This window comes from Microtus oregoni, unplaced genomic scaffold (assembly GCF_018167655.1).
Source record: "Microtus oregoni isolate MIOR12 unplaced genomic scaffold, Mior012 000009F_ref0000495, whole genome shotgun sequence".
In the NCBI taxonomy this organism is placed as follows: domain Eukaryota; kingdom Metazoa; phylum Chordata; class Mammalia; order Rodentia; family Cricetidae; genus Microtus; species Microtus oregoni.
The window spans coordinates 23273288-23298653 of record NW_024543068.1 but is presented as its reverse complement, the minus strand read 5'-3'; the positions used below and the strand labels follow the sequence as shown (position 1 = coordinate 23298653).

Sequence of the window (25366 nt, the reverse complement as noted above, 5' to 3'; positions counted from 1 at the left end):
CTAAAAAGACAGGTTGCCTGGTGGTACCTAGCTGGTATCCAGCAGTTCAGGGTGAGCTAAGTGCTTTCTGGGCACTACACCAACCTGAATGGAGACTTTAATTCCTTTCTTAAGGCTTCACAATTCTGTCTCAGTCCTCGTGCGGACGCAGGTATTGTGGCTGGCTGATGGGGTTTAACCATTTCTGGAAATATGCTGACAGTGGGCCTTTGTCTCCCTAATACACTGGAAACAAAAACAAAACACAACCTTCTTCTGAAAAACAAAGCATCCATCCAGAGCCCAAGAATGTCCTGCATCAACAGTCCTAAGCCTTCTGCACTCAACTGAAGAAGTCTTTCATCCCAGATGGATGAGCCAGAGATCGGCTGCTCAGAGATCACTGCCAAGGTCAAGTCCTCTGGCCTTGGCTAAGAACTTACTGCACGTGGCAGGAACTTGGGAGACACCTGCAGAAGCAGGGCATAGTGAGCTACTGATTATTTGTGCAGACAGACAGACAGACTGAGTACTCGGTGAGCAGTTCCAGGCTGCAGGAAGAGAAGAGTGTGATGGTGGGGTGGGCGGGCTGTTCCCAAGCTGTGCATTTTCTCTGCATTAAGAATGATGCCTTTGAGTGGGTGTCCTCATCATGGGGTCAAGACTCTGATGGGGATACGCACTGAGCTAATGGGAGCTCACCGACTTCAGCCTGACAGCAGGGGAATCAGCATAGGACCAAACTAGGCCCTCTGAATATGGATGACAGTTGTTTGGCTGGAACCACTAGCAATGGGACCAGGATTTATTTCTTGTGCCTGAACTGGCATTTTGGAACCAATTCTCTTTGGAGGAATAACATGCTCAGCCTAGATATAATGGAGAAAGACTTGGTCCTGCCTCAAAGCAACTGCTAGACTTTGTTGACTTCCCATGGGAAGTCTTACCCTCTCTGAGGAGTGGATGGAGGGTAGGGAGAAGGGGGAGGAAGTGGGAACTGGGATTGGTATGTAAAATGAAAAGAGATAGGTTTTTTTAATTTATTAAAAAAAGGAATAATGCCTTTAAGTGTGAGTCATTCAGGAAGTCTTGCTAGAGGAGATAGGTTTGGAGTTTATAGGACAACAAAAACTTGGGTCTGTGAGAGGAAATAAGCTGAGAGTCGCTGGGGTCACAGTGAGCTGAGGTCTAACGAGGGGAGTCCCGGAATGTGTTAGCGGAGCTGTGGTTCGGGATGCACACATGAATCGTGTGAGGAGTCTGTAACTGCCCTTATAGCACCTCTGTGTATAATACACAACCCATGTCTGGATGATGGGGCAAGGCTCCGTTCTTTAGACTGTAGAATCAGAGCCTCTTTGATACGTCCATTAATATGGGGCTTTAAGTTACAATCACTTCATTCTTCTGGCAGAATCTTGTCTCATTTCCCCCCAAACCCTACAACTTGCAACTGTGAAGTCTTTCCCTTGTCCTGTGTTTGTGGTACAGGATTCCTTCGTTAGTCAGATACAACATGGTCACCTTGGATGCTGGTTCCCAGGAAATGTAAAATACTTCTCTGACTGAGAAATAATTACAAGAATGGACAAATGGGATTCCATGAAGTTAAAAGCTTCGGCACAGAAAGAAATTGTCAACCGAATAAGGAAACAGCTTATAAAATGAGAGATAACCTTTGCCCACTATAACCGGACAAGCAATTTCATGGAGAACTCCCAAAATATTAAGCACCCCAAACCTTTTCATTATTCAGTCAATGAATGGACTAATGAATTGAATGAGATGTAGCTCCACGGATACCTGGACTCAATCCCCAGACTGCATAAAGTAGAGGCTTCAGTGTCGTTCTCAGCCACATATTTTGTGTTTGAGGCTAGCCTGGGTTACATGAGACCCTGAGGGAAGGAAGGAGGGAAGGGAAGGGAAGGAGAGAGAAGGGCAGGGGAAGAGAGGGGAAGGAAAGGGAGAAAAATATTACTTGAAAAACACTTTAGTGGCAGAGAGAATATCCAAATGAACAAAATCAGAAATGGAAAGGGGGACATGGAGGAAATCCAGAGAATCATCAGGTCATATTTCAAAAACCTGTACTTCACAAAATTAGAAAACTTAAGGAAATGGACAACTTTCTGGATAAATACCACTTACCAAAATTAAATCAAGACCAGATAAGCAAATTAAACAGACCTATAACTGCTGAAGAAATAGAAACAGTCATCAAAAGTCTCGCAACCATAAAAGCCCAGGACCAGATGGTTTCAGCTTAGAATCCTACAAGATTTTCAAAGAAGAACTAATACAATACTCCTCAAATTGTTCCACACAATAGAAACAGAAGGAACATTGACAAACTTTTTTATGAGGCTACAATTACCCTGATACCCAAACCACAGAAAGACATTACTAAGAAAGAGAATTACAGACCAATCTCACTCATGAACATTGATGCAAAATACTAAATAAAAAACTGGCAAATTGAAAACAAGAACACATCAGAACCATCATCTGCCATCATCAAGTCGACTTAACTCCAGAGATGCAGGGATAATTCAACATATGAAAATCTGTCAATGTAATCCACCATATAAACAAACTGAAAAATAAAAACTACATGATCATCTCATTGGATGCCAAAAAAGCGTTTAACAAAATACAACATCCCTTCATGATAAAGATCTCGGAGAGAGCAGGGATACGAGGAACTTACCTAAACATAATAAAGGCAATATACAGCAAGCCAACAGCCAACATCAAACTAAATGGCAAGAAATCAGGAACAAGACAAGGCTGTCCACTCTCTCCATATCTATTCAATATAGTTCTTGAGGTCCTAGCCAGAGCAATAAAACAACAAAAGGAGATCAAGGGGCTACAAATTGGAAAAGAAGAAGTCAAACTCTCACTATTTGCTGATGATATGAGAGTTTACATAAGCAACCCCAAAAAAATCTACCAAGGAACTTCCACAACTCATAAACACTTTCAGTAATGTAGCAGGACATAATATTAACTAAAAAAAAATCAGTAGCCCTCCTGTACCCAGATGATAAATGGGCTGAGAAGGAAATCAGAGAAAGATCACCCTTCACAACAGCCACAAATAGCATAAAATATCTCTGAGTAACTCTAACCAAACAAATGGAAGACATGTATGACAAAAACTTTAAATCTTTAAAGAAAGAAATTGAAGAAGACACCAGAAAGTGGAAAGATCTCCCATGCTCTTGGGTAGGTAGAGTTAACATAGTAAAAATGGCAATCTTAGCTGGGCAGTGGTGGCGCACTCCTTTAATCCCAGCACTCGGGAAGCAGAGGCAGGCGGATCTCTGTGAGTTTGAGATCAACCTGGTCTACAAGAGCTAGTTCCAGGACAGGCTCCAAAGCTACAGAGAAACCCTGTCTCGAAAAAAAAAAATGGCCATCTTACCAAAAGCAATTTACAGATTTAATGCATGCTCATCAAAATCCCAGCAAAATTCTTCAAAGACCTTGAAAGAACGGTACTTAACTTCATATGGAAAAGCAAAAAACCCAGGCTAGCCAAAACAATCCTGTATAATAAAAGAATTTTTGGAGGCATCACAATCCATGATTTCAAACTCTACTACAGAGCTACAGTACTGAAAACAGCCTGGTACTGGCATAAAAACAGATAGGAGGACCAATAGAATCGAATTGAAGACCCAGATATTAATCTACACACCTTTGAGCCCCTGATTTTTGACAAAGAAGCAAAAATATTAAATGGAAAAAACATATTTAAGAAATGGTGCTGGCATAACTGAATAACAACATGTAGAAGAATAAAAATAGATCCATATCTATCACCATGCAGAAACTCAAGTACAAATGAATTAAAAACCTCAACATAAAGTCAGCCACACTGACTCTCATAGAAGAGAAAGTGGGAAGTACACTTGAATACATTGGCACAGAAGACCACTTCCTAAATATAACTCCAGCAGCACAGACACTGAGAGAAACAATTAATAAATAGGATTTCCTGAAACTGAAAAGCTTCTGGAAAGCAAAGGACATGGTCAATAAGACAAAATGACAGCCTACAGAATGAGAAAAGATCATCACCAACCCCACATCTGACACAGGTCTGATCTCCAAAATATACAAAGAACTCAAGAAATTTGTCATCAAAAGAACAAATAATCCAATAAAAAAAATGGAGTACAGACCAAAACAGAGAACTCTCAACACAGGAATCTAAAATGGCTGAAAGAAATGCCCAAAATTCTTAGTCATCAGAGAAATGCAAATCAAAACAATTCTGAGATGCCATGTTAAACCTGTTAGAATGGCCAAGATCAAAAACACTGATGACAACTTATGCTGGAGAGGTTGTGGTGTAAAGGGAACACTTCTGCATTGCTGGTGGGAATGCAATCTAATACAGCCCCTTTGGATGTCAGTGTCACAATTTCTCAGAAAATTAGGAAACAACCTTCCTCAAGACCCAGTAATACCACTTTTGGGTATATATCCAAAGGATGCTCAATCGTGCCACGAGGACATGTGCTCAACTATGTTCATAGCAGCATTGTTTGCCATAGCTAGAACCTGGAAACAACCTAAATGCCTCTCAACCAAAGAATGGATAAGGAAAATGTGGTACATTTACACAATGGAGTACTACACAGCAGAAAAAAAATGACATCTTGAAATTTGCAGACAAATGGAGTGAGATAACCCAGACCCAAAAGGAGAATTATCATATGTACTCACTCATAAGTAGTTTTTAAACAAAAAACAAAGAAAACCAGCCTACAAATCACAATCCCAGAGAATCTAGACCACAATGAGAAGTCCAAGAGAGACATACATAGACCTAATCTACATGGGAAGTAAAAAGAGACAAGATCTCCTGAGTAAATTGGGAGCATTGGGACCTTGGGAGAGGGTTGAAGGGGAGGGGAGCAGAGAAAAATGTAGCGCTCAATAAAAATCAATAAACAGAAAAACAAGAACAGTTTAGCATTTTTAGTCATCAAGGAAATGCCAAAATACCACCACACTGAGCTGATTCCATATACTGCAGTTGGAGCAGCTATCATTAAGAAAAGAAATGAGAACAGATGTTGGTGAGGGTGTGGAGGAAGATGAGCCTCTGCTGGCAGGAGAATAAACTGGTCCAGCCACTATGGAAATCAGTGTGGAACTGTTTCAACTGGACTAAAAGTGGAACAACATGTGATCCTGCTGTGCCACTCCTGGTAAACAGCTGCAGGGAGCTAAGTCAGTATGTGATTCACGTCGCCTCGACAGTCATGGAAAGACGAGCAGTGGCAGAAAAGGTGGTGCGTCCACATAAGAGAGCTTTATTCAGCTGGGACGGGGAAAGAAATGGTGTCGTTTACAGAAAAGGAGGTGAAACTGGTAACGAACACGTTACGCTAAATAAGCCCGATTCAGAAAAACATATATCATGGTTTCTTTCATGTGAAGAATCTAGGTTTAAATATGAATATTAATATGTGATATATAAAAGGGATTATTGGTGAGAGGGAGGGGCCTGGGGGGAAGATGGGAACAAAGGAATGAGTAGAAGAAAGAGAAAATGCCACATTTTCTCTCACATGTGGAGTCTAGACATCACCACATGTACATGTGTATGATATATGTATGTGTGATATGAAGGCAAAAAGGAGGACTGTTTAGGGGAAGAGCAGAACCACTGGGAAGGAAGAGGACAGAGGGAGTGATATGAGCAAGACAAAAGATTTGAGTATAAAAATATAATGAAGTCCGCTGTGTCGTGCACTACAGTCGGTAGTGAGAAGAACCAAAAATTATTACACACATGTATGAAGCGATCAAAGAATAAATATCAACGTTCTGTTGAACCTTCTATTTGTGAAGAGATGTAACTTTCCTGAGTAGTGTACATGGGGACCAATAGTGTCCCTGGAGAGGTTCCTTGATGATACCCTGGGTTGGTGGCTGTTTAGACTCCAATCTGGTAGAGCCTTGCAGCGTTGGGACTGTAATGGAGAGACTGAAGTACTGAGGAAACTGACCAAACTCATCCAGCCGTTATTACTGTGTGAAGATTACTCGAGCGTGCAGACAGGAAAGACGTTTGTCCTCTCTCCAAAGGCCTCTCTGCCCACTGCTGTTGCTGAGAGGCAGGCAGTGGGTGGGACTCTGAACTAAAACTAAGACCTAAGCTAAAAAGTGAAACTTCCTGTCTCTGACTGCTTCGTGCTTCTAAGGTTTGGGAAGCTGCGACAACTCAAAAGCAGGCATTCGCTGCATTTTTTTTTTTTATTAAGAACTTTGGCAGAACTGGACATTTTCTTTGACTAGTGTCAGGTATTTAAAGAATAAACAGCTAACCGGCTCTTTTGGGAAAACTGGGCTCTTTGCAAAACCAAGTGCTGGAAACAGTGACTCAGAAACTGTTAGCAAAGTTTACCAGAGGGAATTTCTTGGGAAAATTCAATGTCTTCTATCCATTTTGCTTTGCTAGGAGACCACCATTAGCTAGTGTCCTAAGTGTGTGTCCCCCCTCCCCACTTCCCCGCCTCTCTCTCCTGTGTGTCCTTACTCTAGAGATGATCTAAAAAAAAAAAAAAATAGAGAAACTCCAAGGTGACCTTGGAGTCTATAATCCACTTAGAGTAATTGAGAGTTTTTATTTTTAGGCAAAACACAGAGGACAAAGGAATAGTGAGCATAATCCAGAATTAAACAGTGAAGTGTTTAACTCCCAGGACCTGGGAATGGTCTCCTCTTGCAGGTCTCAGACTTCTGTTTAGATGGCTCAGGCTTATTGGGATAACAGGTAACCAGAAGGAAGAGGCCTGCCGAAGTTGCCTAAGTGTGGTTGTTGGAAGGATGCCCCCCCCCCGCCACGTTTTCCTATACTAGTTTCCAATGCTAATGCTGGCAAAGTGTTATGTTTAGCCCATTGCCGAAAGCATTCAGTATCTCCCCTCCAGAGGCTGGACCTGGAGGCTCTCCCCACTTCCTGTAGGACACATACCCCTTATTGCACCATATAAGGCAACAGAACTAGACAGAAAATGGCTGTCCTTTCTCGGCTTGCTTTTTCCAAGCCAAAGAGAAGTTCTAGCACTGGCCAGGAAAGTACATGGCTATCTCCCATCAACTGAACATCTTTAGAGGACCAGTGTTGGTGCTGACGAGGTCTGTTGGGGCTCTCTTGTAAGACAAGCTCTGTGTGTCTGTGAGAAGGAATGAACCAGAGGGAGACAGGTCAAGATAGCACCTGACCCTTCACGTATTTATTTTTTAAAATAAATTTTGTTGTGTGTATTTGATACTAAACAGCAGGATGCAATAGGATGCTTATAGACAATGGGATGCTTACCATGGAGCGTAGTAACATACATGAACAGGAAGCTAACTTTTCTTTTTTTAACAAGAGCAGCTAATCTCTAGTTCTTGAACAACATTCCACCCAATCTTAAAAACATTTTTATGAGTTGTAGATCTCATGTGTACCTATCCAGGTTCTTTCATCCACAGTCCAGTTATGTGGCTCTTTCCAGTCAGCAGGAAAGTCAAAGCCCCTGCCCCTTTGATAATAACAGTAATACTGCTGGTTATGCTAGCCTCTACTCTTAGAGCCCTCCAACGTTTATAGCTTTTGTTAGGCCTGAGATGTAGTTCAGTTGGTAAAAGGTTTGCTGCACAAGCGTGTGAGCCTGAGTTCAGTTCCTCCAACCCCCACAGAAACTGCCAGATGTATTGTTGTGGCACGTGCCTGTGATAGTAGTTCTGGGGGTTTGGGGGGAGAGCGGCGTAAGGAGGTGCCGGTGGGAGACCTTGTCTCAAGAAAACCAAGTAGAGTGCTCCTGAGAAGTTATGCTTGAGGTTGACATCTGACTGGCCTTCACACACATGTCCACCAAGGCAACAAGGACTCCACACACACATACACACAAAATTGGGTTTTGGTTATGTTTCAATATGGAGAGTTTAAGTCCTAGGGCCCTGTGCATACTAGGTAAGTCCTCTGCCACCAAGTTGCATCCCCTGATCCTCCTTCTACTTTTTATTTGGAGACAGGGTCTCACTAAGTTGCCTAGCTGTCCTTGAACTCACTCTGTAGTCCAGACAAGCCTTAAAAACTTGTGATCCTCCTGTTTGTCTCCCAAGAAGCTGCGCCACCATGCCCAACTGCTGAATTCACTCTACAGATCCTTTTCTCAGTATGGGTACCGTGTTTCCAGCTAACCTGCCCCTGGCCATCCGTGCTCTAAAGGCTCTCTGATTGTGGTTAGGAGCTTCTTGATAAATAGCGAACCTAGTTCTGATTCTGTATCCCTGGAAATCATTCTTCCTGTTCTCTTCATGTACTTGCCCTGGAAGCAGCCAGACAGGTAGATGGTTGTCCACACCGTCCTCTCCCTAGACTCCCAGAATCCCTCCAGCCCCATGTCTTTCAAGCTGTTTGAACTCTTGTCTTTTGGGAAATTCACTGTACGAATTTTTTTCTTTGTTGAGTTTCTGTGGCCAGCAAGTACAGCCACACAAACATGGTTTTCTGCACATCAGCCGTACTTGGTTTTCCGTACTAGGAGAGCCCAAGGAATGGAGTTTGTAAGCCCTTCATCTTCTCTGAACTAGCAAGCCCACGTGCAGAATTGGTTCCATTCTCCTGTGTCCTTAGAGCTAGGCCCAGCAGCCAGGAGGCCCCTTGCCACCCATGGCCAAACACTTCCCAGCATCTGCCTGAGCCCCCCGACCCACCACCCTGCTCCATGCCAGGCTTGTCTACAAATTAAACACACTACCAGGTGTCATGTAAGAGGCATCTTGGCAAGGAGAGTCAAGAAGGAGGTTTTCTTGGCAGACACAAAATACAAGTACTGTAAAGAGCTACTAAATAAATTTGTGTTGGTTTAGCCAGGGAATTTCAGTCTTGCGGGACTTTGGGGTGGTGGAGGGAAGTGGAAGGCTGAAAACATTTTGTAAGTCTCAACTGTCAGCCTGATGACTCTTTATTTGCCCTTCCTAAGAAAAATCTGTGACTACAGACATTTGTAAAGTCGTGGCCTCTTATTTTAATGATTGCTTTTTCCTACTGTGAGATGAGGTGCGGGCAGGGGGGCGGGAAACCCCTCCAACCTTTGATCAAGTTTAAGTTGGTTCTTTGTGTACATAGCATAAAGGCGGCAACACACTGCCTGCCTATCAGGGAAGCCGGCTTCTTATGGCTGGATGGAGACCAACACTGGGTCTGCAGGAATTCATTTCTGAGTCACTGGCCCCGTTTAAAAGATGGTATAGAAACCCAGCTCACACAGAAGCCACTGTCATCATTTCCCATCCCATGTAGCTGTTGGAAGGAGGTGGAAAGGGGCAGGAGGAAACCAGGGCTGGGTGAAAATGTCTGACGTCATTCACTGGAGGCGGGGCTTGGCACTCCTAATGGTACGAGTTCACATAGCAGGTTCTCGCTGTCAGTAGATATTCCCATAGATGGCTCCTAAAAGCATCAGGATAAGCACGGGACCTGGTGAATGGTCAGGAATATTGATCTCGAGGGGCCTCCTCTTCACGCTTTATTTGGTTCAGGTTGCAGGGATACACTGTAGAGCTATTGGAAATAAAATCAACCCCCGTGATGACTGTGTGTACTGTGGACACTAGGTAGCGTCAGTGGTCAAGGAGGGAGTCTATGACGACAGGTCAGGATCCTAAGAACCACAAAACTGCGGCCCTCTAAGGAAATAACATTTAAAATAAACATGCCTTTGCAGTCTCTTCCCAATGAGACCCTTAGCAAGCCTGCCAGTGGTCAGTTTTCCTTTAGTCTTGTTTTAGAAATCATGGCCCTAAATAGCACAGAAGTGAGAGAAAGCGATGAAGGCCAGGACGTACTAGACAGCAAGGCCCTGAAAGACTTTACTTAGAAGTAGACTAAAGGGAAGCAAGCATCCCTGCGCATACAGGAAGGGGGTTCTAATCTTTCTCTTATATCGCCCCTTTCCTACCATGTCCGCTCTTCCTTTCTACGACGCCCACAATCATAGTGTAATTAGGAGCTTGTTGGAAGTGCAATTTTATATCACACTTACATCAGGCTGTGACTATTTCACAGAACCCAGGCACTACGAATGAGGTGTGCAAAGATCTGACTACATGAAAATACAACAGTTACTGTACACAAGACTTACAAAACAAACTAGACAATAGTATTTGCCACCCACATAATCAAATTATTGCTATCCACAATATGTAAAGAACGTCTTCACATAATCCAAAAGAAAAACAGCTCAAGTTTCCAAATGGATAAACTATAGATAAGCAAGAAAAATGACCGTCATTAAATATTAAACTTATTTATTTTGACATGTTTCTATATGAAAATATTATTTTAAATACTCAATGTGTAAGTGATGTCTTTAGCACCACAGTTTCAAGGAGCAAAAATAAAGTAAAATTTGAACAATTGAAATGTCTTTAGGGAAGAGTCGTTTCCCACTATGGTTTCTCTGAGGAACAAATTATGCAAGCCTGTCATGGAGAATGAGACAGGCCCACAGCTTGCGTAAATCCCTCCCAGACATTTACTGAATGAGAAAAACAGATCACTTCATGGTACCGTGTGATAAAGCCTGAGAAGAAAAAGGCTATAAAAAATATAAAACCATCGTCCTTCCCCCATAATTTTTTTCAGAAATAGAAAAATTTGAAAATCAGAAAAATAAAAAATATTTTCAAAAGGCATAGAAATCCTATTTCAAGTATTTCTCTGCATTCTTAATCTTATAAAATATTGGTTATCTTCACAAAATTCTGTAATAAAAATATATTATCATTTAGCCAGTCCACTATTAGTAGACAATAAGTTAGCTAGTTTCCAAGTAGTGTTATTAAACATGATGAAGTTACAAACATAAAATATGTCTGTTTGTGGTCACAAAGAGCAACACCACCGCACAGGGAGATTGCGAGCCTAGCTGGAGACCTACAGGAGCCTGTGAGTGTAGATTTGAAAATCTTTTTGTTGCTTTGTGTTAGTCATTTTTGGTTTTGAGGTTTTATTTTGATTTTTTGTTATTGTCTTTTGAGGCTGGCCTCAAGCTCCAGGCATTCTTCCTGCTGCAGCATTCCAAGAGAGAGAATTATAGACGTGTGCCGTCATGACTGGTGGCATCTTAGCGGACTCTAAACAGCCCCATAGAGGCAGAGCATTGGGCCCCACTCCCCAACCCCAGTCGTGGTCCTCATGCTAGCTGTCACCCCTCACTCGTGATCTCGGTGTGGAAAGAGAGCAGCTGGCTCCACTGAGGACACACTCCTTAGCTTTCCTAGGTCCTCTTACTTCATCCCTCTCTCAGGTGAGTGAGTTCATCCCCTCAAAGAGCCACAGACTCTTTCCCCCAGCTGTTAGCCATGTGTATTCAGGTGCCAGTAACCATTTCTGCTTTGGGGTCTAAAAAAAACAACCATTTCCAACACAGTTCCTGTGAGTCAGTATGTGCTGCCATCTCTCTGCAATAACTCCTACCTCTCCACAGAAAAACCCACTTCTCATCTACACACACAGCTGTGCACAGTCGACTCCGCTCTCTGTACCTGCTCCCCCAGCCCTAATCCACGCCATCATTAGTTTTCCTTCCTTTCAGCTCTCCAGTCCCTTCCTTACTCATCTCTTTAGGTTTCCTTTCGTCCTCCCTAATCACGTTTGAGATGGTCATCAAAGATTGAGATTGTAAAATCACCAACCCTGTACCACCCGTGTTCTGCTTTGGGCTTTGAGTGGCTTCTTCTCTTACTCTTGGGTAAAGATTCAATGCCTCTCTGCACCCTACCTCATCTGGCTCCTGGGATCTCACGATTCCTCATGCCCAGTCCCCTTCCCAAGATTCCAGGCCCACTAGTCTGTCTTGTTGGATTATAACAAGTAACCCGGCAGGCAATTCCTAGAGTTCTCCCCACCCTCGCGCCCATGCTTTTCTCTCCTCTCTTTGTTCATAACCTTCACCCTCAGCCCCTGTTGCTTTCCTCCACTTTCACACTTCCGTGTTTCTTTTCGGCTCACTCATCGCCGTTCTAATTAGAATCTTAGCTGCTGCTTATCTGATTATCTGTCTGTCTCTCTCTCTGTCTCTCTCTGTCTCTCTCTCTCTCTCTCTCTCTCTCTCTTTCTCCAGATCTGAGGACAGCGGTGCTCTTTGCTTGCTGTTGGATTCGGAGCCCCTTGCATAGTGCTTGGCTCCTGGACAATGCTTAGAGAGTGGGTGGGTAGGTGGGTGAAGGGAGGGCCATCTGATTGTGGATGGCACATGATATGCTATCTCCCATCCAATGCAGACCAAAATCCTCTTTTACTATTTCAGTGATGTTTCAAAATGCACTCACCAAGTTAACACAATAATCTTGCTTTAAAAAAAATTTCAAATCTAAAGTCAGACACTGAAAACTCAGCCAACCCTAACCGACTTTCTTTTGAAATTAAGATAATAACCCAAATCCACGCTCTTGGCAAACACCAGCTGTTAACACCAGCACGCCAGCCTCTGCGCCTCAGAAGAGGGTAGCGGGTCATCTTCTGCATATTGAACAGTGGGAAGATATTGCTGTGCACCCTCAAGCTTGGATGGCCTGAAATCCACTGCACTCTTTCCTTCTGCACAAGCCAAAACGGCAGAAGGCTGTCTGCAGAATGTTAATGGCACAGTTTACACTGGTGTGAATAAATTAGCCACTTTGTCAATCAGGATGTTGATCGATTCTCTCAGATGGTTCTTTATTACTGCCAGTGATGTCTTCTCAGGAACAGGGTCCTAAGAGGGGGCCAGTGGCCCCATTATAGAAGGGAGCAGTCCCGAGTTCCAATCCTGCCCTTTTCCCGGGCTAGCTGGAGGATCATGGGGAAAAGCCTACTTCAAAGGGATGCTTTGAGGATAAAATAAGTTAGCACATGTAAAACGCATAGCATTTGATGGGCATGTATTTGTTACTTATAGTGCTGTTAATTCTGATTATTCACAAAAACATTTTTCAGACCCACAGATCTCGATTTCTCTTTCTCTCTCTCTCTCAAACACACACACACACGAGCAACAAAAACATAGAATGTTGGTGGACAATTCACTATCAATTATTTTAAGATAACTGCACTCAGTGTTTTATTTTATTAAATAATCATCATGTTGATTCAAATAATAAAGTACAGACGAGTTGAATTCGTGTATTGGATTTGATACACGATAATCAAGAAAGAGATGGGTCAGCAGGGAGTGAGACGACGCACAAGCAGGACAAGACAGGGCCTGCCGCGGGGAGCTGCAGCTGGTGCAGTGTGAGACTGGAGCTGTAGTATAGTATCTACCCCTGTGCTTCTGTCTGCTGGTGCAGTGTGGGGCTGTGCTTCCACCTGTATTTGACAATTTCATCAACAAATAGAAAAAGCACATTGCAATAGTGAATATAGACTGACTGTGAATAGCCTCCCAGGTTCATTCTTATTCAGGAGCCGGTTTCCCCCACACTTCCTTTATTTCTTTTGGAGGGACAACTGGGTCTAGTGAACTGAGCAAGAACTCAACGCCATTCTGTTTCAGTTCTCTGGGGGATAGCTCAGGGTGGAAACAAAATAAATCCAATTTCTGAATCTTCTTTGTCCTCAGCCGCTTGGGAATTCTCTCTGAAACTACTGTGGGCATTTTAAGTAACCCTGCTTACCCGGCAAGAACAATGTACCTTTCAGGCAAGTTGAGAGGATAAAATAACTCTGCCTCCCTGCCTTTGCATGCCAGACAAAAGCTTCAGCTATTAAATACCAGTGCTCAGTGAGCTAATGACTGGTGAGCTGGCATTGTGTTTGGCATCCTAGGATCCCAGCCTCTGCCCTGTGTGAACTTGTAATCTTCATCGTGTAGCTGTGTTAAGTTTGGCTGTTGTGTGATGTGTTGGCATCTGGTGCCAAGGAAGCTCCAAAGCCAAAAACTGACCTCTGCAGTTTGCTGGTTCAAGTCATGTTGTTTGCATTTGGTCCTCACTCCAATAAAAGTATGGTTGATTCCCAGTGTGGAAGCTGACCACTGCCGGTCATGGCTCAGTAGCTTTAGGGTTGTTCGACTGCCCTCTTAATGTTCAACTCTTCCTTCTGGATGCAAGCCAGCCGAGGGACAATGGCTCTGCTGGGCCCTCCTGGCCCTGAGATTCTCCTTCCAGATCAATTTCCTTTCTCCAGTTTCAGTCAGAAGAGGGATTTGAACTTTCGGTTCAGGTTTCTCGTTTTCCCTCTAGATTTTGTCTCCAGGTGTGTGACACATGGCCACGCAGCTCGCTTACTTCAGAACAAGGGTCTCAGTGAGTTTTGTGTGATGGCTCTCCCCTCCCCCTCCAAGAATCAGCCAGGCTCTGAATTGTTCGGAGCAGCCCGTGTTAGGCATCTGGAATCCATCCATTTCCCTCTGTGGCACCTGCTGCTGGACTGAACTAAACCCAGAAAAGAGTGAGGCTTGGGTCTTGCTAAGGGAAGAGAGGGTGCCTGACAGAGCCTTCTAGAAGTCAGCTCAGGGGTGCCACCTTAAAAGTCTGAACTGAGTGGTCTAAAGACAGAGTTGGCATTAGTATGTCTGTCTAGGATAGCAAGACAGACTTGAGAGTGTCCACTTCATGAGCTGTTTGAGCTCAGGGCAGATCGGATTTTAACTTATGCTATTGAACCATCTTTGAATCCCAATGTGATGTGACTGTTTTTGCATTATTAGATAGCGCCTGGTATAAAGACCCGCTACAGCTTTTTCCTCGGGACTCACGCAGTTCTGAAAATGCCTAAAATTAGACTGAACTGTCTGGTTCAAGCTGTGTAACCTGCCTCTGTGGCCGTGGGCATCTTATGACCGGAATGAGTCACATCAGGTGTGTCGCCCCAAAGTTGTCCCACAGAGGGCTGGCAAACTGATGACAGAGCACTTTTCTGTCCTTAGCCTATCCTACTGCTCATGACAGCTGCTGAGTAATAAAGCAACGAAGCCTCCTCCTACCTGGGATGTTAGTCACACACCATCTTGAGCAACCAGCTCGGCTGTAAAAGACCGTTGTGGGTCTCTGTCGGTACTTGTTGCTCTTGCCCAAGATCCTTTTCGAGACTTCAGCAGGCATAACGGCTTCAGGGAAGCTTAGAAACCCAATAACCTTGTTTGGAAATGTAAGTGAGAGTGTTCGGAGCTCAGGCCCACACAGGCCTGCATGGCTGGGCTGGTATGTGGTGTGGATGGACAAGGCCAACCTTGCAGGCCCAGTCCCTGTAGTCTTGCCGTCTCCTGTACCTACATCCTTTCTGATCTCTCCTCAGCCAGGGGGTGCTTCCCAAGAATTTTGTGGTTGCTCTCACAGGAGCCAGGTAACAGGTGTTAAAGGGACCTTCTGTGTCAAAAGCCACTGTGGACAGCTGGGAGAGGCCATGTGCCTGGCAATGACCCCCTCCTCATGTGACAAAACTATATCATCTTCATGCTCCATGCCCACAGTGCTCCTTTGAGTCCAGTATATAGTCAGACTATTGTCCTCATGTTTTGGGCACTGGGTAGAGAGTGGGCAGAGAGGAGATGACAGCCATAACCACAGTCACTGAAAGCAGTGGCTTCTGTGGAAGGGAGATTTCTGTGTGGAATGGTGTGGCACTGGCTAAGAGGCAGAGGAAACTTGCCTTGCCAAGGTGGGCACACAGGTATTCAGCTGACCTGGGCCTTATGTCCCTGACCCTAGAGACAGCTGTCAAGAACACGGGAGCAGAAGGAAGTTCTGAGCCAAGAAAGCTCTGCTGGGTTCTCCGCAAAGCATTCTGGGAAAATGGGGCGTCATTTTCATTCCTGGGCATTTTCCATTGACCACTGTTGTAAGACGTACCAGCTAGGTTGTGCCAGCTCACAGGAAACCACAGCTGGTATGCCAGCTCTGCTTCCCCTCCCTTCTGAGCCACAACATGACCCAAGTTGGACAGAGACCAACTGTTTCCCTTAGATCTCACAATCCAGTGGCCTTTTCTCAGATCAGGGATTGCGAAACAGACCCATGAGGACCCTGACCAACAAACTATGAGTGTAAGACTCTAGAGAGCCATCAGCCCCACATACTGTAGATACTACAGCTCCCAAACCAAATGGCCCAAAGCTAAAGTAGTTGTACTCGTTGACAATTAGCTGCCCATCTCCAGCTATAGGAAATCTCCAGGTCAGCCAGCATCCGTACTGGATACACGGCCTTCTTCCCACGTCCCAAAGACAGGCCTGCGAATTGTCTCTGAGCACATTGTTCCTTTAAAAAGCGAAGAATAGACATCTCCCCCATGCTCTCTGCTCTGCCTGGGTGGCCGGAACCCGCGATGGTCAGCAGGACTCCTTCCCAGCCAGTGCTAGTTGAGGCCTTCCTTGGTAATGGTGCCCAGACTGTGGCTAGTGATTGACAGCTGGATGCTAGAACCTGTACCAGGAGAAGCTGTGTTAGAACACTATTGCTTTGGCCTGCTGATAACTGTTGTCAGGCTGTAGATGCAATCCACTTCCCTGCAGTAGCTTCTTCTCTAAGAGATTGGGAGAGGACAGAAAGGGCCTTTATCTGAGATCCCCACAGTCTGGGCCTTCTGTGACCTGGTGTGTACTCACATAGTCAGCGGGGTGGGGAGTGTCCTGCTGTTTCCTGGGTCACCTTATCTGATTGCTGATTGCACTTCACAAAGCCTCTGCTTCCTCTGCCCTCCCTCCACCTCCCACCTCCACCCTGCCCCCCATTGGCTTCTCAGTCCCACCACCTGGTTAAGGTGTCAGCCTTCCCCTAGACATTCCAATGGCTGCTAGCTGTTTTCTTCCGGTTCTGCAGGGTACCTGCTTCCCACTAAGTAGGCTACTGCTTGTCTTCCAAGTAGTAACTAAGTAGCAAGAGCGAGTTCCAGGACAGGTACCAAAGCTACACAGAGATCACTATCTAGAGAAAAAGTGACTGTTTCATGAATGATCACTGAGTGAACACTGATGGGCAGAAATGGGTCCTGATGTAGAAGGTGCAGTGCTGGCAGGTGGATCTCTTAGGGTTACTGAGTACCTGGCAAACCTAGAATATCACAGTCTGCCCTAAGTACCTTATGTGGTTAGCCCATTCATGCGGACTCATCTTCTAGGGCCCCTGTGGCATATTCTGAGAACTGGTGTACATTTTCCTTTTAAATCCCAACAACACAAGGCAGTTTGTTCAGCGATGTTTTAGGATGTCCAGAAAGCTCATGTAGCCGCTGTGCTCTGGATGCCTGTCTCATGCTGTTCTTGATGTCTTTCAGGGACTTGAAACTGGACAATGTGCTATTGGACCACGAAGGTCACTGTAAGCTGGCCGACTTTGGGATGTGCAAGGAGGGGATTTGCAATGGAGTCACCACCGCCACCTTCTGTGGCACGCCCGACTATATTGCTCCAGAGGTGAGTGCACCTGCCTGGTGTGTCTTTTGAAATCTGAGCTCTGGGGGTAAGGAAGCTAACGCCTCTGCTCTCACTGAATGAACGGTCATTGAAAATGTCCACAGTTAGTCTAAATCAGGATTTTAAATATTCTAACTTTTTTGATTGACTCTTTCATGGCTATTTATTCTGCTCTTTAATCTCTACCCAGTGATTCAATTCTAGTCCCTGTAGCAAATCTAAAGGAAAGGAGTTGTGTCTCTTCCCTACGGAGGAATGAACCTAGTGTCCTTCCCCCCCCCTCCCTCATTAGATACTTCCAAGTCATTCCTGTTTTGAATATGTATCCGTCATTGTCTAGCAAGTCAAACATTCTGGACCACTTAGAAGAGAAGGCGCCTAAGCTCTTGGTCTCTAGCAATGAATGAAACATGCACACCAGCACAAGAGACTCGCTTTCTCGTTTTGCTATCACCTCCTAATCCCTAGTCATGGAGACCACCTTTGTTTAGCACACGCACGAGGCACCTCTCACACCATCCCCTTTGCACAGATCCTGCAGGAGATGCTCTATGGACCTGCAGTGGACTGGTGGGCCATGGGTGTGCTGCTCTATGAGATGCTGTGTGGACACGCACCCTTTGAGGCGGAGAACGAAGACGACCTCTTCGAGGCCATCCTAAATGATGAAGTTGTCTACCCGACCTGGCTCCACGAAGATGCCACGGGGATCCTCAAATCTGTAAGTCTGACTTACTCATCCAGCTTCCAGCTTGTTACAAAAGAGCTGGCCTCATGGGCCTCTTGTGTCTTTTCTAAATATCTTCTGTTAGGACATTGCCACCACCCATCAAAAAATTTGTGTTTCAGAATGGAGAATCATGAATTTCTCTCGGGCTGTTTTACTCATACACCATTCTTTTTGGGACAACTTCAGTATCGACAGGCAATAGGAGGTCGTTGCCAAAAGTCAAGTGTTTGTTTCTAGCACTTAAGGCTGAATCTGAGTGAAATGAGACACCTGCTTCATGTAGTCAGGCCACACCGGAGCCAAGTGAGTCAGTCCCAGTTAGCTCTGATTCTGCTGGCAATGTCCAAGGACCAGAACAGAGGAGACTTCCTCTCAGAGCTGAAAGAGGAGTTGGGTGTTTCTTCAAAACCTCCCTAGAGCTTTGGGCCACCATGTCAGCTTTTTATGCAAGTCCAAATGCCAAGTTATCTAATATGATAAGGTGCTATCATGAGAAAATCTTCTTTTGTTGTTAATACATCAAGCTCCCATGCCCATGCCTTACTTTGAAGTAAGAAAGAACACCTTTAATCCCAGCACCTGGGAGGCAGAGGCAGGTGGATCTCTGTGAGTTCGAGGCCAGCCTGGCCTTCAGAGCTAGTTCCAGGACAGGTACTAAAGCTACAGAGAAACCCTGTCTTGAAAATAAATAAATAAATAAATAAATAAATAAATAAATAGAAGGACATGGATTTGATGCCCTTGGGTTGAAAATAAAGCAGTATAACCACATTAGCTGAATTCAAAACTTGTATGCAGAGAGATATTAAAAGTTAATTTTAAAATATACACTTCAGTGAAAATTAGGGCAAAACATCCTCTGTTGAATAATGTTTATGGGATCTCTATGGACCTTTATCCCATGAGTGTTATCAACTTATATTTAGTTCATTTACTTTTGTGATGTTAGATACTCTTTAGATGGGTTTGAAACACAAAATAAGTTTGGTAAACATTAGCTGCCATATGAAAGCCTTGTCCCCTCCAAGATGCTCCAGATTTACAATCATTGCTGTTTTAAGAATATCTGTGCAGGTCCCTGCATTCTGGGACTGAAGATGTGATTGTCCCTGAGAATTTTGTGCATCACTCAAAGTGGAAAGCTTACAGAAACCCTGCTCAGGTGGATATTGTCAGTGTGTGCCACCACTCACGATATGATTAGAGGAGCTCAGGAGCCATTACTCCCTCCCCAATCTGAGAAAGCACTGATGCTGTATAGGAGTAAAAATGAAGCACTTTAGGGTTCTATCGAATGTCTCTAGTCTAGCTTGATTTTCATAAGAACAATTTATTCCAATAGTTAGACATTTTAGAGTGAGGGAGGAGGAGGGAAAAGACAGGGATATAGGCTTTTCTCTGCAGACTCATGCCATGAACTTTCTTAACTTTGCGGAAGGAGATGGACTCACCTTGGTTGGCTACAGCTAACCTTGATAAGAGACTGTGGTGACACTGCCTTGTCACGCTGCCGAGCAAAGTCTGCTGGGCTGTGACCCAGAATCTCGTTCCTTGTGACTCGCAAGGCATTCTGGGCTGTGGCCTACAGCAGCCACCATCGTCTTAGTAATGGTTTTTCATGGGGCCTGGGTCATGTCTGGCTACTGCAGCTGCTTTGACATTTTTTTTGTTTAATAAAAAAAAGACCCCAGCATCTGTAATGCAAAAAAAAAAAAAGTTAGTTCAAACTGTGAAGGCCACTATGCTACCACTGAGGGCAGGAAATAAATGAATAATGTCGCAGGTCTAAGAGGCATTTGGAGACCCCTTACTTTTTCACTAGGTGACTCTTGAATCTGCTTCTCTGAATTGTTTCCCTCACCTTTTTTGAAGTTCCCAATCTTATTCTGGTACCTGAGGTCCTCTTGAAATTGTTCCTTCAGCTAAATCAGAATCTACGTACCACCAGTGTTTATAGCCAAACTTTCTGGACCCTAGAGTGATACCAAGAGAGGCTAAGAGTCACACCAAGAGAGGCTAAGAGTCACGTGAAATTATTAAGACTGTTTCTCCTTAAAAAGTTAATATAAATACACAGTAAATACTTTCCATAACTAGCCTTTGTCATCAGGAATGCCTTCACAGACTCGTTGTTCTGACACAGCCTCCAGTGCCCCCATTAGCTTCAGAGGTGCAGGCTAGGGTTGGTGTCCCATCTTCTTGCAGAAGGACTGTGAATCCTGTTACTCCCTCTCTTCGCCTTTCCTCTAAACACTCTGTTGGCCACAGAGAGCACCTTAGATCACACCTATTCCCTCCTTGGGTGTCATCTCCATAGTAAGGAACGAGGATCCAGGCTGACAGTGGTGAAGTGGCCTTGATAAGGATCCAATTCCGCCAGTGAAATGGAACCCACCCATAGGGCTCCTGCTAGGGTTAAAGTCAATACTGTGTGGAAACCTCCCAGGCACGCAGCAAGCAATACTCCTATTCATGCCATCAAAGAATCTGACCTCAAAGTCACTGTAAAAACACCTGAAAGTTGTCAGACAAAAACTGACGTAAAAAAGTCACCGGGAGAATTTCTGGGGCAATTTTTTATATTTTTGTCTCCCTGCCTAAAACTGAGGAACTTAAAGTCTGCAATTGAGAACACGGGACTCGATTTTACCAAGAGCTGGAACACTTAAATGGAAAAGTAACCATGAAAATCACTGAAGAACAATGCCGTACTATCAGAAATGGTAATCAGTCTACTGAGGAGAGCGTTGGACACTCCAAAGAGAGAAGCCGCTCTGTTAGGTGATCAAAATCTGTGTTCAGTTCAATTCAGTAAATGTTTTAGGTAAATCTTTGGCATGCCTTTGTGTGAAGTGCTCGGAATGTGGAGATGGCAAGACCTGGCCTCCTCCTGTGGCCCACAGTCAAGGAGGAGTTAAGGGCCTGTCAGTGAACAGTTCTATCCAGGAGAATCATCTTCTGAGAACATTCCCTCTCCAATAAGAGGAAGGTAACATAGGAACAAGACAGAGAAAATTCCATTTAAGCTGGGTGGAACAAATGGCGTTCACTTGCGTGGACAGGGAAAGAAGGGTGTGTAGGGAGGGGAAAGGTGTGCAAAGCCTCGGGCAGGAAGCAGCGAGATTGTTCCAGGAACTGTGGTTCCTAGTTCTATGCCATTGGAGCAGAGGGGTGCCGTGTGGAGGGCAGTAGAACACTGAGGTCAGGGTACACAGGCTTTGATGGTCCAGGCGGACATTTAGAGAGCGGAGTATATGTATCTGTCGATCACTTAGCTCTGGGGCTCAGTACAGATGGTTAAAAATTATCTGTATGAACTTCAGGAGTAGATGTTGAGCCAGAGAGGAGTCAAGAGCTGTAGGGGTGTGGGGGATGGGATGGAACACAAGGTGCTGAAGAAGACACAGTGGGAAGCCAGGAAAGGATGACTTCAGACTGCATAAGTGTAAAAAACTGCGGCATGTCTGCTGAAGTAACCAGTCATACAGTGTGAGCCTCCTCAAGGCTGCTGCCCGCTGAGAAGTGCTGGCGAGATGGGCATGCATGGTCCTCGTCCAGGACACAGGATGTAGGAATGAACCTGTGTTAGCAGTTAGGTAAGGCAGAGCACTTTAAAGACAGAGCAAGTTTTATTTGGTTGTGCAATGCCAGATGGAGCTCTGTTTTCCTGACTGATGAAACCTTGAGACCCATGGCATCCGAGGGCATGGTGGCTTCAACAGTCCCTAGTGCTAAATGATCAGAGCTATTGGATGCTGTCAAAAGATTTATACAATAACCGAATACTGAGCCGGGCGGTGGTGGTGCACGCCTTTAATCCCAGCACTTGAGAGACAGAGGCAGGCAGATCTCTGTGAGTTCGATACCAGCCTTGTGTACAAGAGCTAGTTCCAGGACAGGCTCCAAAACCACAGAGAAACCCTGTCTCGAAAAACCAAAATAAATAAATAAATAAATAAAAGAAAAAGAAAAATAACTGAATACTTAGAATTTAACATTAAGAAGTCCTCAGTGCTAGCCGGGCGATGGTGGCGCACGCCTTTAATCCCAGCACTTGAGAGGCAGAGGCAGGTGGATCTCTGTGAGTTCGATACCAGCCTGGTGTACAAGAGCTAGTTCTAGGACAGGCTCCAAAACCACAGAGAAACCCTGTCTCGAAAAACCAAAAAAAAAAAAAAAAAAAAAAAAAAGAAAAGAAAAAGAAAAATAACTGAATACTTAGAATTTAATGTTAAGAAGTCCTCAGTGCTGTGAAAGTATGCCCGCATGTGACACTCTTCTGGTCGGATAGAGAAGGACATCTTGAGGAGACTTTAAGACTAAAGAGAAATGGTCCCTCTATAAAGTATATAGAGGTCCTGGGGGGCGGGGGGAGTCCCTTTGAGGAAGTGATAGGTAGCTATGAGATTTTCACATAAGATTTTGCACTCTGATCACATTCACTTCCCAGGTCCATTCCCCTTTCTTGTGACCTCCCCTAAAGAAAAGAAGAAAAAAAAATACCAAGTCCAATTTGTGTTGCTCATATACTCATTGGAGCATGGTCAAACTCCCAGTGTGGTCAGCCCGACTAAAAAACAAAAACAAAATCAAAAACAAAAAAACCTGAGTCGTTCCTCACCCTGAGTGAGACCTCCAGGGATGCAAAGAGCAAGGCAGCAAGGAATGCAGAAGACAGGGCTGCAGAAACAACAAGAGCCCAGGGAATATGGTGAGCCCAGAAATGTGTTTGGCCTTTGAAATGGCAAGGCAAGTATGAAACATTTCAGACAAGCGTGTGTGATCACATGACGTCTTCTATCTAGAAGATCACCAGGCTGCGGTAGGATGAAGAGTGGATGAACCAGCAGTGTATCTATCTGCACATGGTTCCTCTCCAAACAATCCAGGATTGGAAGGGAAACAGCTGAAGAAAAGCTGGGTACACAACAGTCAAGTCTGAACGCTGGGTAGATCGAGGGCATTCCACTGTCCCCTTCTCATTATATGTCTGAAATTTTCTGTGATAGAAAATGGAAATAAGAGTCTTCCACACGCGCTGTGAGCAGACAGAACTATCTTCAGTCTGTGGGGGACACGAGCCCTCATGAAAGAATAAAGGAAAATGGTTTAATCACATAAATCTACCGAAAACGATGTGAGTGCCACAAAAGCTCTTCCGTGGATTCATCCAAGTAAGAGTCAGAGGACCCTAGAGTCGTTTTCCCCACTGTGGACACATTGGGAAGATAGACAAAGTGATCAAGTGGATTCCCCCAAATTTGTCTTTAGGGTCCTGAAGTGAGTTTAAAGTTTAAATAGTCAAAAACATCCAAGTCTAAACACTCCCAGCTCAACTCCATCCATCATTGTGTGAGCTCCAGTTTCATCCTATAAGGTTGTTAAAACTATATGAAATCTCCTTCCGGAAGACAAGCTCCCCCTCTGCCTGGTGCCTTTTCCTTCTGCCAGTATGCCATTACTGGGGTGATTCCCATTTCTTTAGGGTGCATTATTTCTGTGGTCTGATCGTCAGATGAAAAGACAGGAGTGTCTCTTTAGAACACCTCTCTTTCTATTGTGGGTCATCTTCTTGTGGCTTCTTGAGATTTCCTTGGGATTTTTTTCAGAGGTATGGTCAGGACTGTTCTGGAATGAGTTTCCACTAACTGTTGTGCATGGTGTTGTTTTTCTTAAAAACCAAAGGCTACTTGAGTTCCCTCTTTGAGAAATGGAAGGCATGATTATCAGTCACCACCTGTGGAAACTTCACAGCTCTCTTTTGTGTAGCTACCCCGGAATTGTTAAAGGCCGGTGATTCATCAGTATAGTAGAGTCATTGACTCTCCCGCCTTCAGGTGGAGAAGGGACAGCCCTTGCTCATTGTCCCAATGAGAGTGAATGGTTGGCAGGACAGGTTTCAGTCTCTTCTGACTTGTAATTCAACATCAATTCCTGCACGTTTTCTTCTCGTCATTGCCCCATCTACTCACCTCCTGACCTTGGCCACCCTCAAGATGGTGGACATTTCTTTTTCGAGACAAGGTTTCTCTGTAGGTTTAGAGCCTGTCCTGGAACTAGCTCTTGTAGACCAGGCTGGCCTTGAACTCACAGAGATCTGCCTGGGATTAAAGGCATGCACCACCACCACCTGGCGAGATGGTGGACATTTGAAACACCCATGTATGACTGTCCAAAAGTTTTAGACAGCTATGGGGCTAGGAAAGTGGACTTCTGTGTAGGAACATCACTCATGGAGCATAGGATTAGTAAAATAGAAGACACAGATTTTAGCCAGAAAAAAATCTATTTGAGAAGATAAAAAATAGCTACTGATTCCCTACACTAAAAATAACCAGTGGAAAGACTGTTTCCTCTTTTACTTCCTTGTCCTTTTTGTTGTTGTTTTGCTTTGTTTTAATTGTATCCATTGAGCCTGTGAGATGATATGGTAGTTTGAATGTAATTGACCCCTATAAGTTCATAGTGAGCAGCACTATTAGGAGATATTAGCCTTGTTGAAGTAGGTATGGTCTTCTTGAAGGAAGTGTGTCACTGTGGGGGTGGGATTTGAGGTCTCCTGTTCTGCAAGATACTACCCAGTGTCTCAGTTCACTTCCTGTTGCCTTTAGATCAAGATGTAGGGCTCTCAGCTCCAGCACCATGTCTGCCTATAGGCTACCATGTCCCATCATGATGATAATGGACTAAACCTCTGAAACTGTAAGCCAGCCCCAGTTAAATGTTTTCCTTTATAAGAGTTGCCATGGTCATGGTGTCTCTTCACAGCAATAGAAACTCTAACTAAAACAGATAGCCAGTAAAAGACACTTACCTCCATGTCTGATGACCTGAGTTTGATCCCCAGGACCTACATGGTGGAAAGGAAAGAACAGTTACACAAATTTCCCTTTGTAGAGAACAAAGGGAATCTACATGTGCCACCCTGGTACACACATGTACATGCATACACATAATTACATATATGTAATAAATTGAAAATGTAGATGTTAAACACACATGCATGCTACAAACATCCCATCCCACCTCTTGCTCAATGACGAGATCATTAAAACTGGCATTAGCCTCCCAGTTAACAGATGTTTAATGATACGTGTTTGTATCAAAAGTAGATACAAGCCGGGCGGTGGTGGCGCACGCCTTTAATCCCAGCACTCGGGAGGCAGAGGCAGGCGGATCTCTGTGAGTTCGAGACCAGCCTGGTCTACAAGAGCTAGTTCCAGGACAGGCTCCAAAACCA

At 44.5% G+C, this 25366-nt stretch overlaps 1 protein-coding gene across 1 annotated transcript in view; it reads left to right on the top strand.

Moving 5' to 3' along the window:
- Prkch (protein kinase C eta) overlaps window positions 1-25366 on the top strand; it is a 201801-nt gene that overhangs the window by 161248 nt on the left and 15187 nt on the right. The window contains exons 11-12 of the mRNA XM_041658401.1: window positions 17258-17396; window positions 17929-18117. Of these exons, the coding sequence (XP_041514335.1) occupies window positions 17258-17396; window positions 17929-18117 (328 nt within the window). The remainder of the gene's footprint in view (window positions 1-17257; window positions 17397-17928; window positions 18118-25366) is intronic.